At 42.2% G+C, this 12,744-nt stretch overlaps 1 protein-coding gene across 7 annotated transcripts in view; it reads left to right on the top strand.

The window, feature by feature from the left end:
• DIAPH1 (diaphanous related formin 1) overlaps positions 1-12,744 on the top strand; it is a 106,158-nt gene that overhangs the window by 79,053 nt on the left and 14,361 nt on the right. For all 7 annotated transcript variants that reach the window (XM_009209256.3, XM_021939796.2, XM_021939798.2 and 4 more), the window contains 2 exons: positions 7,896-7,994; positions 12,523-12,617. In XM_009209256.3, coding sequence (XP_009207520.2) covers positions 7,896-7,994; positions 12,523-12,617 — 194 coding nt within the window. The remainder of the gene's footprint in view (positions 1-7,895; positions 7,995-12,522; positions 12,618-12,744) is intronic.

Genomic DNA, 12,744 nt, shown 5'->3' with positions numbered 1-12,744 from the left:
TCAAGTGATTCTCTTGCCTCAGTCTCCTGAGCAGCTGGGATTACAGGCATGAGCCACCATGCCCGGCTAATTTTTTGTATTTTTAGTAGAAATGGCGTTTCACTATGTTGGCCAGGCTGGTCTCGAACTCCTGATCTCAAGATCTGCTTTCCTCGGCCTCCCAGAGTGCTGGGATTACAGGCGTGAGTCACTGTGCCTGGTGGACAGTTAGACTATTTCTACCTTTGTCTATTTTGAATAGAGCTGCGATGAATGTGCCTGTACTTGTATCCATTTGAGTAGCTGTTTTTGGTTTTGGGGAGTATATGCCTTAGGAGTGGATTTGCTAGGTCATATGGTAATTCCGTTTAATAGGATGAAAGGATGTGTTGAATCTGTAGATCGATGTGGGGAAAATATACGTCTTTCAATGTTGAATTTTATATTCTATGAACATCATGTGTCTTTCCATTTGTATAGGTCTTTGATTTCTCTCATCAGTGTTTTGTGGTTTTTAGCATACAGTTTGGTCACGTAACTTTTGTTCACATAACTGAAGTGTAAATGAAGTATTTCTCTTCTATTTATTTATTTATTTGCTTCTGTCTTATGGTACTTTATTTCTCTTTCTAGTTGTTCATTTCTTTTCTTTCTTTCTTTTTTTTTTTTGAGACAGGATCTTGCTCTGTTGCCCAGGCTGGAGTGCAGCAGCACCACGATCTTGGCTCACTAGAACCTCCACCTCCTGGGTTCAAGCAGTTCTCCTGTCTCAGCCTCCCGAGTACCTGGGATTACAGGCACACACCACCACCAGCTGATTTTTGTGTTTTTAGTAGAGACAGGGTTTCACCATGTTGGCCAGGCTGGTCTCAAACTCCTGACTTCAAGTGATCCACCTGCCTTGGCCTCCCAAAGTGCTGGGATTACAGGCATGAGCCACCGTGCACAGCCCTTAAATATATGTAAAAAAGCCAGGCGTGGTGGCTCATGCCTGTAATCCCAGCACTTTGGGAGGCTGAGGCAGGCGGATCACGAAGTCAGGAGCTCGAGACCATCCTGGCTAACACGGTGAAACCCTGTCTCTACTAAAAATACAAAAAATTAGCCAGGTGTGGTGGCGGGCACCTGTAGTCCCAGCTACTCGGGAGGCTGAGGCAGGAGAATGGCGTGAACCCGGGAGGCGGAGCTTGCAGTGAGCTGAGATCCTGCCACTGTACTCCAGCCTGGGTGACAGAGTGAGACATCGTCTCAAAAAAAAAAAATATATATATATATATATATATAGAGAGAGAGAGAGAGAGAGAGAGAAAGTAGTGAGAGCAAACATCTTTACCTGGTTTCTGGAGTCTCACCATTCAATCTTTCACAATTAAGCATAAAGTTATTTGTAAATTTTTCATAAATGTGCTTTCTCAGGTTGAAGAAGTTCCCATTAATTCCAAGTTTACCTAGACTTTCATGAATAGGATTTTAAATTTTGTCAAATGCTGATACAGTGTTTTAAACATCTCTGAAATCATGATGTTTCTCACAGTGGATGTCATAGTTTCATTGGCAGGACTCTTTCATTTTTAATGGTGCATAAAATAGTGTGTATTTTATAATTGCTACCATCATGTATTTGATGAAATAGCCCAAGCTGGAGTGCAGTGGTGTGATCTCAGCTCATTGCAACTTCCCCCTCCCAGGCTCAAGCGATTCTCGTGCCTCAGCCTCCAGAGTAGCTAGGACCATAGGCAAGTGCCACCACCCCAGGCTAATTTTTTGTATTTTAGTAGAGATGGTGTTTCGCCATGTTGCCCATGGTGGTCTCAAACTCCTGAGCTCAGGTGATCTGTGCACCTCGGCCTCCCAAAGTGCTGGGATTACAGGCATGAGCCACCACACCCGGCCTGAAATGGCATCTTTTGATAGGTGATAAGGCTAGTGTCATGTCTGTTTAAAAATTTCCCTGAGACCAGGTGCAGTGGCTCATGCCTGTAATCCCAGCACTTTGGGAGGCCAAGGCAAGTGGATTACCTGAGGTCAGGAGTTCGAGACCAGCCTGGCCAACATGGCGAAACCCCATCACTACTAAAAATACAAAAATTAGGCTGGATGTGGTGGCTCACACGTGTAATCCTAGCACTTTGGGAGGTCAAGGCGGTCGGATCACTAGGTCAGGAGTTCGAGACCAGCCTGGCCAATATGATGAAACCCCATCTCTACTAAAAATACAAAAATTATTGGGGCGTGGTGGCAGGCACCTGTAGTTCCAGCTACTTGGAAGGCTGAGACAAAAGAATCACTTGAACCTGGGAGGTGGAGGTTGCAGTGAGCCAAGATCACACCACTGCACTCCAGCCTGGGCAACAGAGCAAGACTCCATCTCAAAAAAAAAAAAAAAAAAGCCAGGCACGGTGGCGTGTGCCTGTAATCCCAGCTACTCGAGAAGGAGGCTGAAGCAGGAGGATTGCTTGAACCCGGGAGGCGGAGGTTGCAGTGGGCTGAGATCATGCCACTGCCCTGTATCCTGGGCTACAGAGCAAGACTCCATTTCAAAAAAAAAAAAAAAGAAAAAAAACAACCTTATGCCTTATGGGATATACAAAAAGCAGTAGAGGATAATTTTTACCTGTAAATGCCCATAGTAAGGAAGAAGAATGATCTCACTCAAATCAGTAACCTAACCTTCAACTTTAAGACACTAGAAAGAGAAGAGCAAACTAAATCTAAAGCAAGCAGAAGGAAAGAAATAGTAAAGATTAGGGAGGAAATTAACAACATAGAGAATAGAAGAAAAATAGAGAAAATCAATGAAACCAGAAGCTTATTATTTAAAAAGATACCAAAATTCATAAAACTTTAGCCAGATTGACCAAGAAAAACAGAGACTTGAATCAGAATGAAAGAGTAGACATTACTACCAACCTTCCAGAAATAAAAAGGATTATAAAGAATACTGTGATTTATCAACAAATTAGATAACCCAGATGAAATGGCAAATTCCCAGAAATACACAAACTACCAAAACTGATGCAAGAAAAAAATAAACAATCTGAATAGATCTGTAACGTGAGGAGATTGAATAATTAGTCAAAAACTACCCAAAAAGAAAAGGCCCAGATATCTTCACTTAACATTTAATGAAGAATTAATACAATTAACACTAATTCTTTGCAAACTCTTCCAAGAAACAGAATATTTCACAACAGTTTTTTTTTGTTTTTTGGTTTTTTTTTTTTGGAGGGGGACACAGGGTCTTGCTCTGTTGCCCAGGCTGGAATGCAGTGGGGCAATCTCCACTCACTGCAACCTCCACCTCCTGGGTTTAAATGATTCTCATGCCTCAGCTTCCCAAGTAGCTGGGATTACAGGTGTGCACCATGCCCAGCTAATTTTTTTATATTTTTAGTAGAGACAGAGTTTCACCATGTTGGTCAGGCTAGTCTCAAACTCCTGGCCTCAAGTGATCTGCCTGCCTCAGCCTCCGTAAGTGCTGGGATTACAGGCGTGAGCCACCACGCCTGGCCCACATCTCATTTTATGAGGCTAGTGTTACCCTGATGGCAAAATCAGACAATGACATCATAAGAAAAAACTATAGGGCAATATTTTTTATGAATATGGTAGCAAAAATCTTTAATGAAAAACTATTGACTGGGTGTGGTGGTTCACCTGTAATCCCAGCACTTGGGGAGGCTGAGGTTGGTGGATTGCTTGAGCCTAGGAGTTCGAGATCAGCCTGGGCAACGTGGCAAAACTGTCTCTACAAGAAATATAAATGTTAACCAGGGAGGCTGGGCACAGTGGCTCATGCCTGTAATCCCAGCACTTTGGGAGGCTGAGGCAGGTAGATCACCTGAAGTCAGGAGTTCTAGACCAGCCTGGCCAACATGGTGAAACCCTGTCTCTACTAAAAATACAAAAATGAGCCGGGCATGGTGGTGGGTGCCTGTAATTCGAGTTACTTGGGACGCTGAGGCAGGGAAATCACCTGAACCTGGGAGGCAGAGGTTGTGGTGAGCCGAGATTGTGCCACTGCACTCCAGCTGGGGCTACAGAGTGAGACTCTGCCTTTTAAAAAAAAAAAAAAGTGCTGGGCGCAGTGACTCACGCCTGTAATCCCAGCACTTTCGGAGGCTAAGGTGGGGGCATCACGAGGTCAGGAGATCAAGACCATCCTGGCTAACACGGTGAAACCCCATCTCTACTAAAAATACAAAAAATTAGCCGGGCATGGTGGCAGGTGCCTGTAATCCCAGCTATTTGGGAGACTGAGGGAGGGAAATCACCTGAACCCAGGAGGCGGCGGTTGCGGTGAGCTGAGATGGTGCCACTGCACTCCGGCCGGGGCTACAGAGTGAGACTCTGCCTTAAAAAAAAAAAAAAAAGGTTAGCCAAGTGTGGTGGCTCATGCCTGTAGCCTCAACTACCTGGGAAGCTGAGATGGGAGGATTGCTTGAGCTCAGGAGGTTGAGGATGCAATGAACCACGACTGAGCCACTGCACTCCAGCCTAGGTGACCAAGTGAGACCCTTTCTCAAAAAAAACCCTCAAAAACAAAGATTCTATTTTGATTTATTTACAGTGTTTGAGTATATTGCTTTGTATAGTTTTCTTAGATGTTGTAGGTATTACAATATATGTATATAACCTATCCCAGTCTAATATATAACCTATCCCAGTGTTTTACCAAGTTCAGTGAAGTGTAGAAACTTTTTTTTCCATTTAAGTCTCTTTGCCCTCCTCACTTTTTAAGTATAACTGTCTTAAGTATTTCCTCTACATGAAGCTACTCCATTTTGATGGAACTGGAAGTGTATATGCTTGTCTTTTATCTGTCAACCTTACTGAATGATTAATTCTTGTAGTTCTTCCTTGGGTTGTCTTGAATTGCTATATATAGTCATATCTTTCACAAAAATGACATTTTCATCCCTTCCTTTCTTCTATCTATACTTTTTATTTTTCTCACTACAAGTAGAAAAAAATGAGTATGGTTTTCTGTTTCTCAACATCAATAATAAATGTATGTATATTTTTTCACTTTTCCTATGTAAAATGAGATACTGTTTTCCCCTTCCTTGCTTCTAAGTTTTTGTGATATAATCTGGATATGTTATGTCTCCATTTTTATCTGACCATAATTTTCATTTTATGTGTATATATATATACACATTTTTTTTTTTTTTTTTTTTTTTTTGGGAGACTAGGGACTCTGTTATTCAGGCTGGAGTGCAGTGGCACAGTCATGGCTCACTGCAGCCTCAACCTCCTGGGCTCAAGTGATCCTCCTACTTCAGCCTCCTAAGTAGCTGGCAATACAGGGGTGTGCCACCACACCCAGCTAAATTTTTTTTTTTTAAGGAGATAGGGTCTCACTATGTTGCCCAGGCTAGTCTCAAACACCTGGACTCAAGTGACCCTCCCACTTCAGCCTCCTAAAGTGCTCAGATTATAGGCATGAGTCACCATGCCAGGCCTTTTTTTTTTTTTAATATGATCTGTCTTTACTTACTTATCTCACTTCATCTCCTGCTCTTCCCCTCTTTCCATCTACTTTTAGCCTTAGTGACATTTTTGCTCCTCCTTCAACAACACATCCAACATGCTCTATCTCAGGCCTTTGCATTGTTATTGCCTCTGCCTGGAATGCTTTTGCCCCTTTCCCCTGGATATTTATGTGCCTTGCTCCCTCACTTTCTAAGAGGTCTTTACTTAGATGTCACTTACAGTGAGATCTTCCCTGACCATCCCTCTAAAATTATAACCTGCCCCCCGCCACCATCAAATCCCCCATCCTTTTCCCTGTTTTTCTTTTCATAGCAGCTATGATAATATAGCATATTATTTTATCTATTAATTGATCTAGTTTATTTCTTTTTGTTAGAACGTAAGTTCCATGAAGGCAGGAATCTTTATTTTGTTCACTTCTTTTATTTCCATTGCCTAGAATGGAGCCTGGCACATGTAGGTACTCAATAGATATTTATTGAAATAATTAATCTTTGTGGATTTAGTATTTTTCTTCCTCAAACTGGGACTACTGAGCTCCAAAACAGTGAATTTTTTTGAGACAGTGTCTCACTCTGTCACCCAGGCTGGAGTGCAGTGGTACCATTACAGCTCACTGCAGCATCAACCTCCTGGGCTCAGGTGATTTTCCCACATCAGTCTTCTGAGTAGCAGGGACTACAGGTGCACGCCACCATGTCTGGCTAAGTTTTGAATTTTTTTTGTGGAGACAGGGTTTTGCCATGTTGGTCAGGTTGGTCTCAAACTCCTGAGCTCAAGTGATCTGCCCACCTCAGCCTCCCAAAGTGCCAGGATTACAGTGTGTGAGCCACTGCGCCCAGCCAGGAGTGAATGTGTTTTATAGCTCTTTGCACCTTTTGTATGTAACTTTTTTGTTTTAATTCTTGTTTATTTGCACCAGGTAATACTTTCCATATGGTTTAAAATTCAAATGGTATAAAAAGGTTATGTTCAAAAGTATTATCCCACTGTTGTGTTCAAACACCCCATTCCTCTGCTCAGAGGCAGCTAGCTTTGTCAGGTTCTTGACTCTCAGGGATATTCCCATATGACTTTCTGAAAATTTGATACCAAGTTACGCTATAGGATGAAGTATTTTACAATTATATCTGTCCAGGGTTGTTACTTTTTTTTCTATGTATTGCTCAACCCTCCTTGGATAGCCAGCATCAACCATTTTTTAGAGAATGTTACTATCATGAGAGCCATTAAGGGAGTGATAAAATGAAATACTGTTTTGCCCATGCCCTTGAAGTTCACAATCTAGGTGGGATGAGAAATATCCACACTTATTAAATAACAGAGACTTTAAAAAGATCGAGATAATACGTATGAAATGTCACAAAACATTGCGTAATTAATTGTTCAATGAGATACAGATGAGAAATACCATGAAAATTAGTTTATCAAAGCAGAGAGCAAGCATCATTTATCAGGGAACATTTCACGAGAAGGGAGGAATATGATGGCTTTGGATAGTCTGAAAAGAATGTAGAGAGAAGAAGTGTATTTTACCTCAATCATAGGCAGTTGAGAAAACAATTTTTTTAGGGAAAGTCATGTTCAAGATGGAGCTTAAGGTGGGGCAACAGTGGCTCATGCCTGTAATCCCAGCAATTGGGGAGGCTGAGGCAGGCAGATTGCTTGATCCCAGGAGTTCGAGGCCAGCCTGGGCAACATGGTGAAACCCCATCTCCACAAAAAAAACACACAAAAATCAGCTGGGCGTGGTGGCCTGCACCTGTAGTTCCAGCTCCTTGGCAGACTGAAGTGGGAGAATTATCTGAGCCCAGGAGGTCAAGGCTGCAAGTGAGCCATGATTGTGCCACTGTACTCCAACCTGGGTGACACAGTGAGACACTGTCTCAAAAAAAAAAAAGATGGAGCTTGAAAGATAAGTTGTATTTTTAAATAGGCACAAAAGGAAGGATAACATGGTGGAAGGGAACTACTGAACGAATGCTAACCAACTGTTCTTGTGAATCAAGTTTTAATGGAACACAGCCATGCCCATTCATTTATGTATCGTCTGTACCTACTTTCATGCTACAGTGGCAGAGTTGAAAAATTGAGACAGACCATATGGCCTGCAAAGCCTAAAATACTGTCTGGTCCTTTACAGGAAGCTTGCTGATCCCTGCAAGTACTTAGGATGTAGGTAGGAAAGCGTTACTGATACATATTGAAGAAATGAAAATGAGATATTTATTAGAGTTGGGGGAGGTTCAGTAATAGGAGGGTGGTTGGTTGAAGAGGAGGTTAGTTTTGAAGGAATACAATAGAGAGACCATTATAATAGAGAGGAAGTAAGGGGCCATTTCACACTGGACAGTAGTTGTTTAGTAAAGCACAGAGGTGGCTTACCCTTAATCATGCTTTTCTGATCTTTTCCCTGCTAGCCAAGAAGGATCAAGAAGGTGGAGAAGAAAAGAAATCTGTGCAAAAGAAAAAAGTAAAAGAGTTAAAGGTGTTGGATTCAAAGACAGCCCAGAATCTCTGTGAGTATCTCTTGATCCCAACTATTCGAAATGTGAAGGAGTTCTTTTAATAACTTTTAATTCTCTAGAATCTATGGTCCCTTGATATGGAAATTTAATTTGTTCAATTCCTGCTATATGGCAGGCATTGCACAGTGAATTTTCAGTATCATGTTTAATTTCTTCAATAGCACTGCAAGATTTTTAAGTATCCAGATTTATGTCAAGGAAACAACTTAAGACTTTCAGGAATTTGCCTAGTCATAAAGCTAGTAAGAAGGAGGTCTGGGATTTGAGCCTTTTTTTTTTTTTTCTGAGACAGAGTCTCACTCTGTTGCCCATGCTGGAGTGCAATAATGCGATCACAGCTCCCTGCCACCTCAGCTTCCTGGGCTCAGTTGATTCTTCCACCCCAGCCTCCCAAGTAGCTAGGACTATAGGTGTACACCACCACGCCCAGCTAATTTTTTCTAGAGACGGGGTTTTGCCATGTTGCTCAGGCTGGTCTCAAACTCTTGGGCTCAGGTGATCCGCCCAGCCGAGCCTCTGACTTTCTTATTTAAAAGTCCTTACTATGTCCATTTCATTCACAGAAAGTCTACCACAGATGGTCTAGCCACTATACATTTCCTCTTTTCCACTTTTGCTTTTTTATTAAATAAATAGAGAAGGGGTCTCACTATGTTGCCCAGGCTGGTCTCAAGCTCCTGGCCTCAAGTGATCTGCCCACCTCAGCCTCAAAATATGTTGGGATTACAGATGTAAGCCACCATGCCCAGCTTTCACTTTCTAATAAGTAAAGGTACTAGCTTGGCTTCAATTAAATTTAAAATTACTTTGTGATTTAAAATAACTAAGGTAAATTTAGTACTTCTCAAAGTAGGATCAGTAACTCCAGAGAAGGTTTCTGTTCTGAAGTTTCCACCTATACTCATAACTGTTTGGTAGTAAAATTTCAAATAAGAAATTCCTCTGCAAAGTTGATATAGGTAGTACTTACTTGATGATCAGGACAAATGTTAAATTTTTGTTCATTTCAATTATTCATCTACCTACTTCATACCGAGAAATGTAGACTTTATTTATTTGACAAATATTTCAAGGTCTGCTATGGTGTAGGCTCTATCAGCCACATACTAGGCGTGTGTTCCAGAGATGAAAGGGTGTGTTCCATAAAACCCACTCACAGTCTTGTGATGCAGTTATTGGCTGTTTTTCCAAATGAAAAAAACAAAGTTTAAATGATGTGCAGTGTCCAAATCACACAGCCAATAAGTACACATACCATAAGTAAAGTCAGTGATACAATAAGACCAGTAAACTGTCACATTATTCTTGACTATATAATCTTAAATTATTGTCAACAGCTGTTACTAAATAGTGTCTGTGGTGAAGTCTTAGGGAGACTAAAGTAGTGTCAGTTCGTCTTCCCAAGAGTATCTCTAGGAACATAAGATATGAGTAATTGTTTTAAAAAATGATACAAGAAGGACAATGGTGTAGTACATTATGATTTCTAGTGGCATGATATTGATATGGGAAACAATTTAAGAAAAGAAAATTGAGAGTAGTATAGGGTAGGATGGTCTGGAAGATGGAATTTAGTGATTCAGCAGTCTCATATGCTAACGATACAAAGCTGAATAAGACAATAGTCCCTATCTGCATGAGTCATGTATTTGGTAAAGACAGAAAGGCGGATGATAACAGCACAGATTGATAAATGCTATGATGGAGGTATGCTAGAATATTTATGAGAGTACTAGGAAGGGAGGGATCTAAATCAAGTGAGGGCAGTGTTGGAGGGGCAAATCCCAGAAGATATTCTAAAGGAGGTTACTACTTAAACTGAGTTGAAAGAACAGTTAAGGAATTAAGGAGGCTGGGCATGGTGGCTCATTCCTGTAATCCCAGCAGGAAGCTGAGGTGGGAAGATTGCTTGAGACCAAGAGTTCAAGACCAGCCTGGGAAACAAAGCAAGACCCCTGTCTCTACAAAACATAAAATATTAGCTGAGCACAGTGGCGTGTTCCAGTAGTCCCAACTACTCAGGAGGCTAAGGCAGAAGGATTGCTTGAGCCCAGGAATTTGAGGTTGCAATGAGCTGTGATTGCACCACTGCACTGCAGCCTGGGCAACAGAGTAAGACCCTGTCTCAAAAAAAAAAAAAAAGTGAAGGCGGGAAGGTTGGCTCGTTTCAGGAGAGGGATCAGCATGTATGAGAGCATGAGATAACATTACGCAGTTCAGGAACTGCAAGTAGTTGAATACAACTGAGTAAAGTTTAATCAGGAAAGTGAGTGAGATTATCCTGTGTAATTTTTAGGAAGGCTGCTTTGGCAGTGATTTTGAGGCTGGATTGCTAAGGTAAGGGGTAGGACTATAGGCAGAGATGAGTTATGTCATTGTTTTAAACTAGGTGAGATGTGATCAGGGCCTGAAACTAAGGTGATGAGAATAAGAGAGGGAGAGGATATTAAGACAGTAGAATTAGGCTAGATGCAGTGGCTCATGGCTGTAACCCAGCACTTTGGGAGGCCGAGGCAGGTGGATCACTTGAGGTCAGGGGTTCGAGACCAGCCTGGTCAGCATGGCAAAACCCTGTCTCTGCTAAAAATAGAAAAATTAGCTGGGCATGGTGGAGCATGCCTGTAATCCCAGCTAGTCATGGGGCTGAAGCAGGAGAATGACTCGAACCCGGGAGGCGGAGGTTGCAGTGAGTCGACACCACACCATTGCACTCCAGTCTGGGCGACAGAGTGAGACTCCATCTCAAGAAATAAATAAAAATAAAATAAAATAAAAAACTAGCCAGATGTGGTGCCATATGCCTATAGTCCCAGCCACTTGGGAAACTGAGGTGGGAGGAGGATTGCTTGAGCCTGGGAGATCGAGGCTGCTGTGAGCTATGCTTGCATTACTACACTCTAGCCTGGGCAACAGAGTGAGATGCTGGCTCCAAAAAAAAAAAGGGTAAAATTAATGGAATTTAGTAATTGACTTGCGATAAAGGAGAAGGTGATTTGAGGTTTAGGTCACTCTGTGGAAAGTGGTACCATTTACTGAAATAGAAAAATTCAGCAAGAACAGATTATCTTTTTGGGGAGGTGGATGTGAGAGGTAGCAGGATGGTCTTACCTAAAGTATATTCTCTCAGTGGCTGCCATCTTTTCATTGGCTTTGTGGTGATGGAATAAATCAGAATCGTGGAAGTGAGAGAGAATAGGCTATTTTAGATTGCTATAAAGTGAAAGAAAGATAAACTGGTAATTTAGAGAGGAACATTGAGTAAGATAAAAAAACTTGATTATGCATATATGCTGAAGGGAAAGGTCTATGGGGCTGCCTTTTCTGTTGACACATGAGGATGAGCACACGGGAGTATATATACTTAGACGTAAATACGTATATGAACACATGCTGCCTATAAGCTTACAATAGTGTTGGTATAGTTTTCTTCTAGGCGATTCCAAAAGGCTTATCTGAGTCTATTCTAGTCTGGCTCTAACCAAGAGCCCTAGTGCTTTATTTTTAAGTAGGATAAGAGAAAGTTGAGCAAGTAATTTGACCAGTGGCTTCGATTTTTCTCAGTGAAGAGAAGCAGAGTCTTTCTGGAACAAATGGGGAAGTGGTGGGGCAGTGGGGAAAGTGGGAATATGTTGGAGGACCTGCCAAGAAGGGTAGGAGAAAGTGGAATAGGGACACATGAAGAGAATTGCTAACAGCACGGATGCCCCCGTTATCATTGGTGCTACTGCAAATTCATAGACTGCAGTCTGCATCAGCCCAGGTGTCAGAGTAGAAAAATGAAATGGAAGACTGAGAAGGAAGCAAGAGAATGGTAATAGTAGGAGTGGTAATACTAATGGGAGTCATAATAGAGAGCAAATGAACTGATGGTTTAGAGACTCCTAATGAAATAGGAAAGGCAGAGTGGAACTGATATATCAGTGAAAACAACAGTCAGGAGACTGGAAAGAGAGGTACTGATAAGGCTGAAGAGTCAAATGAGAGATTAGAAAGGGAGACTTGAAAAAACAGGATGTGTTTGTTAGGGAATAGGATATGGCAGTTTAAGGTCAAGGCAGCTTTGAGGATCAAGTCCTGAGAGTGGGAAACTAAAGTAGAGTGGGGTGAAAGTCTTTGATGTGTATAGACTTTTTTGAGACGGGTCTCGCTCTGTTGCTCAGGCTGGAGTGCCGTGGTGCAGTCACAGCTCACTGCAACCTTGACCTCCTGGGCTCAGGTGATCCTCCCACCTCAGCCTGCTAAGCAGCTGGGACTACAGGTGCACACCGTCATGCCTGGCTAGCTTTTGTATTTTTTGTAGAGATAAGATTTCCCCATGTTGCCTAGGCTGGTCTCAAACTCGGGAGCTCAAGCGATCCGCCCACCTTGGCCTCCCAAAGTGCTAGGATTACAGGCATGAGCCACTGTGCCTGGCCTAAAAGAGCCATGTTAGGAAGATTATCCAGCATAGGTTTGCAGGATGGGTTGGAAGGGAGAACAGACCGAGAAGAACATGTCTTAATATCTCATTTTCTGGCAGCAATCTTTTTGGGTTCCTTCCGCATGCCCTATCAAGAGATTAAGAATGTCATCCTGGAGGTGAATGAAGCTGTTCTGACTGAGTCTATGATCCAGGTAAGGAGCAAGGTGGTTCTTCTGGAGCAGGCTCTTCTGTGTCGCTGGGTACTGGCCTCATCTCTGTGTAGATGAAGAGGATCCTCCTCTAGCATTGCTGACTTATGAGTGCTGGCTTTGAGAAACT

The sequence above is a fragment of the Papio anubis genome, chromosome 5 (assembly GCF_008728515.1).
Source record: "Papio anubis isolate 15944 chromosome 5, Panubis1.0, whole genome shotgun sequence".
Classification (NCBI taxonomy): Eukaryota; Metazoa; Chordata; class Mammalia; order Primates; family Cercopithecidae; genus Papio; species Papio anubis.
This window is presented reverse-complemented; position numbering and strand designations above follow the sequence as displayed.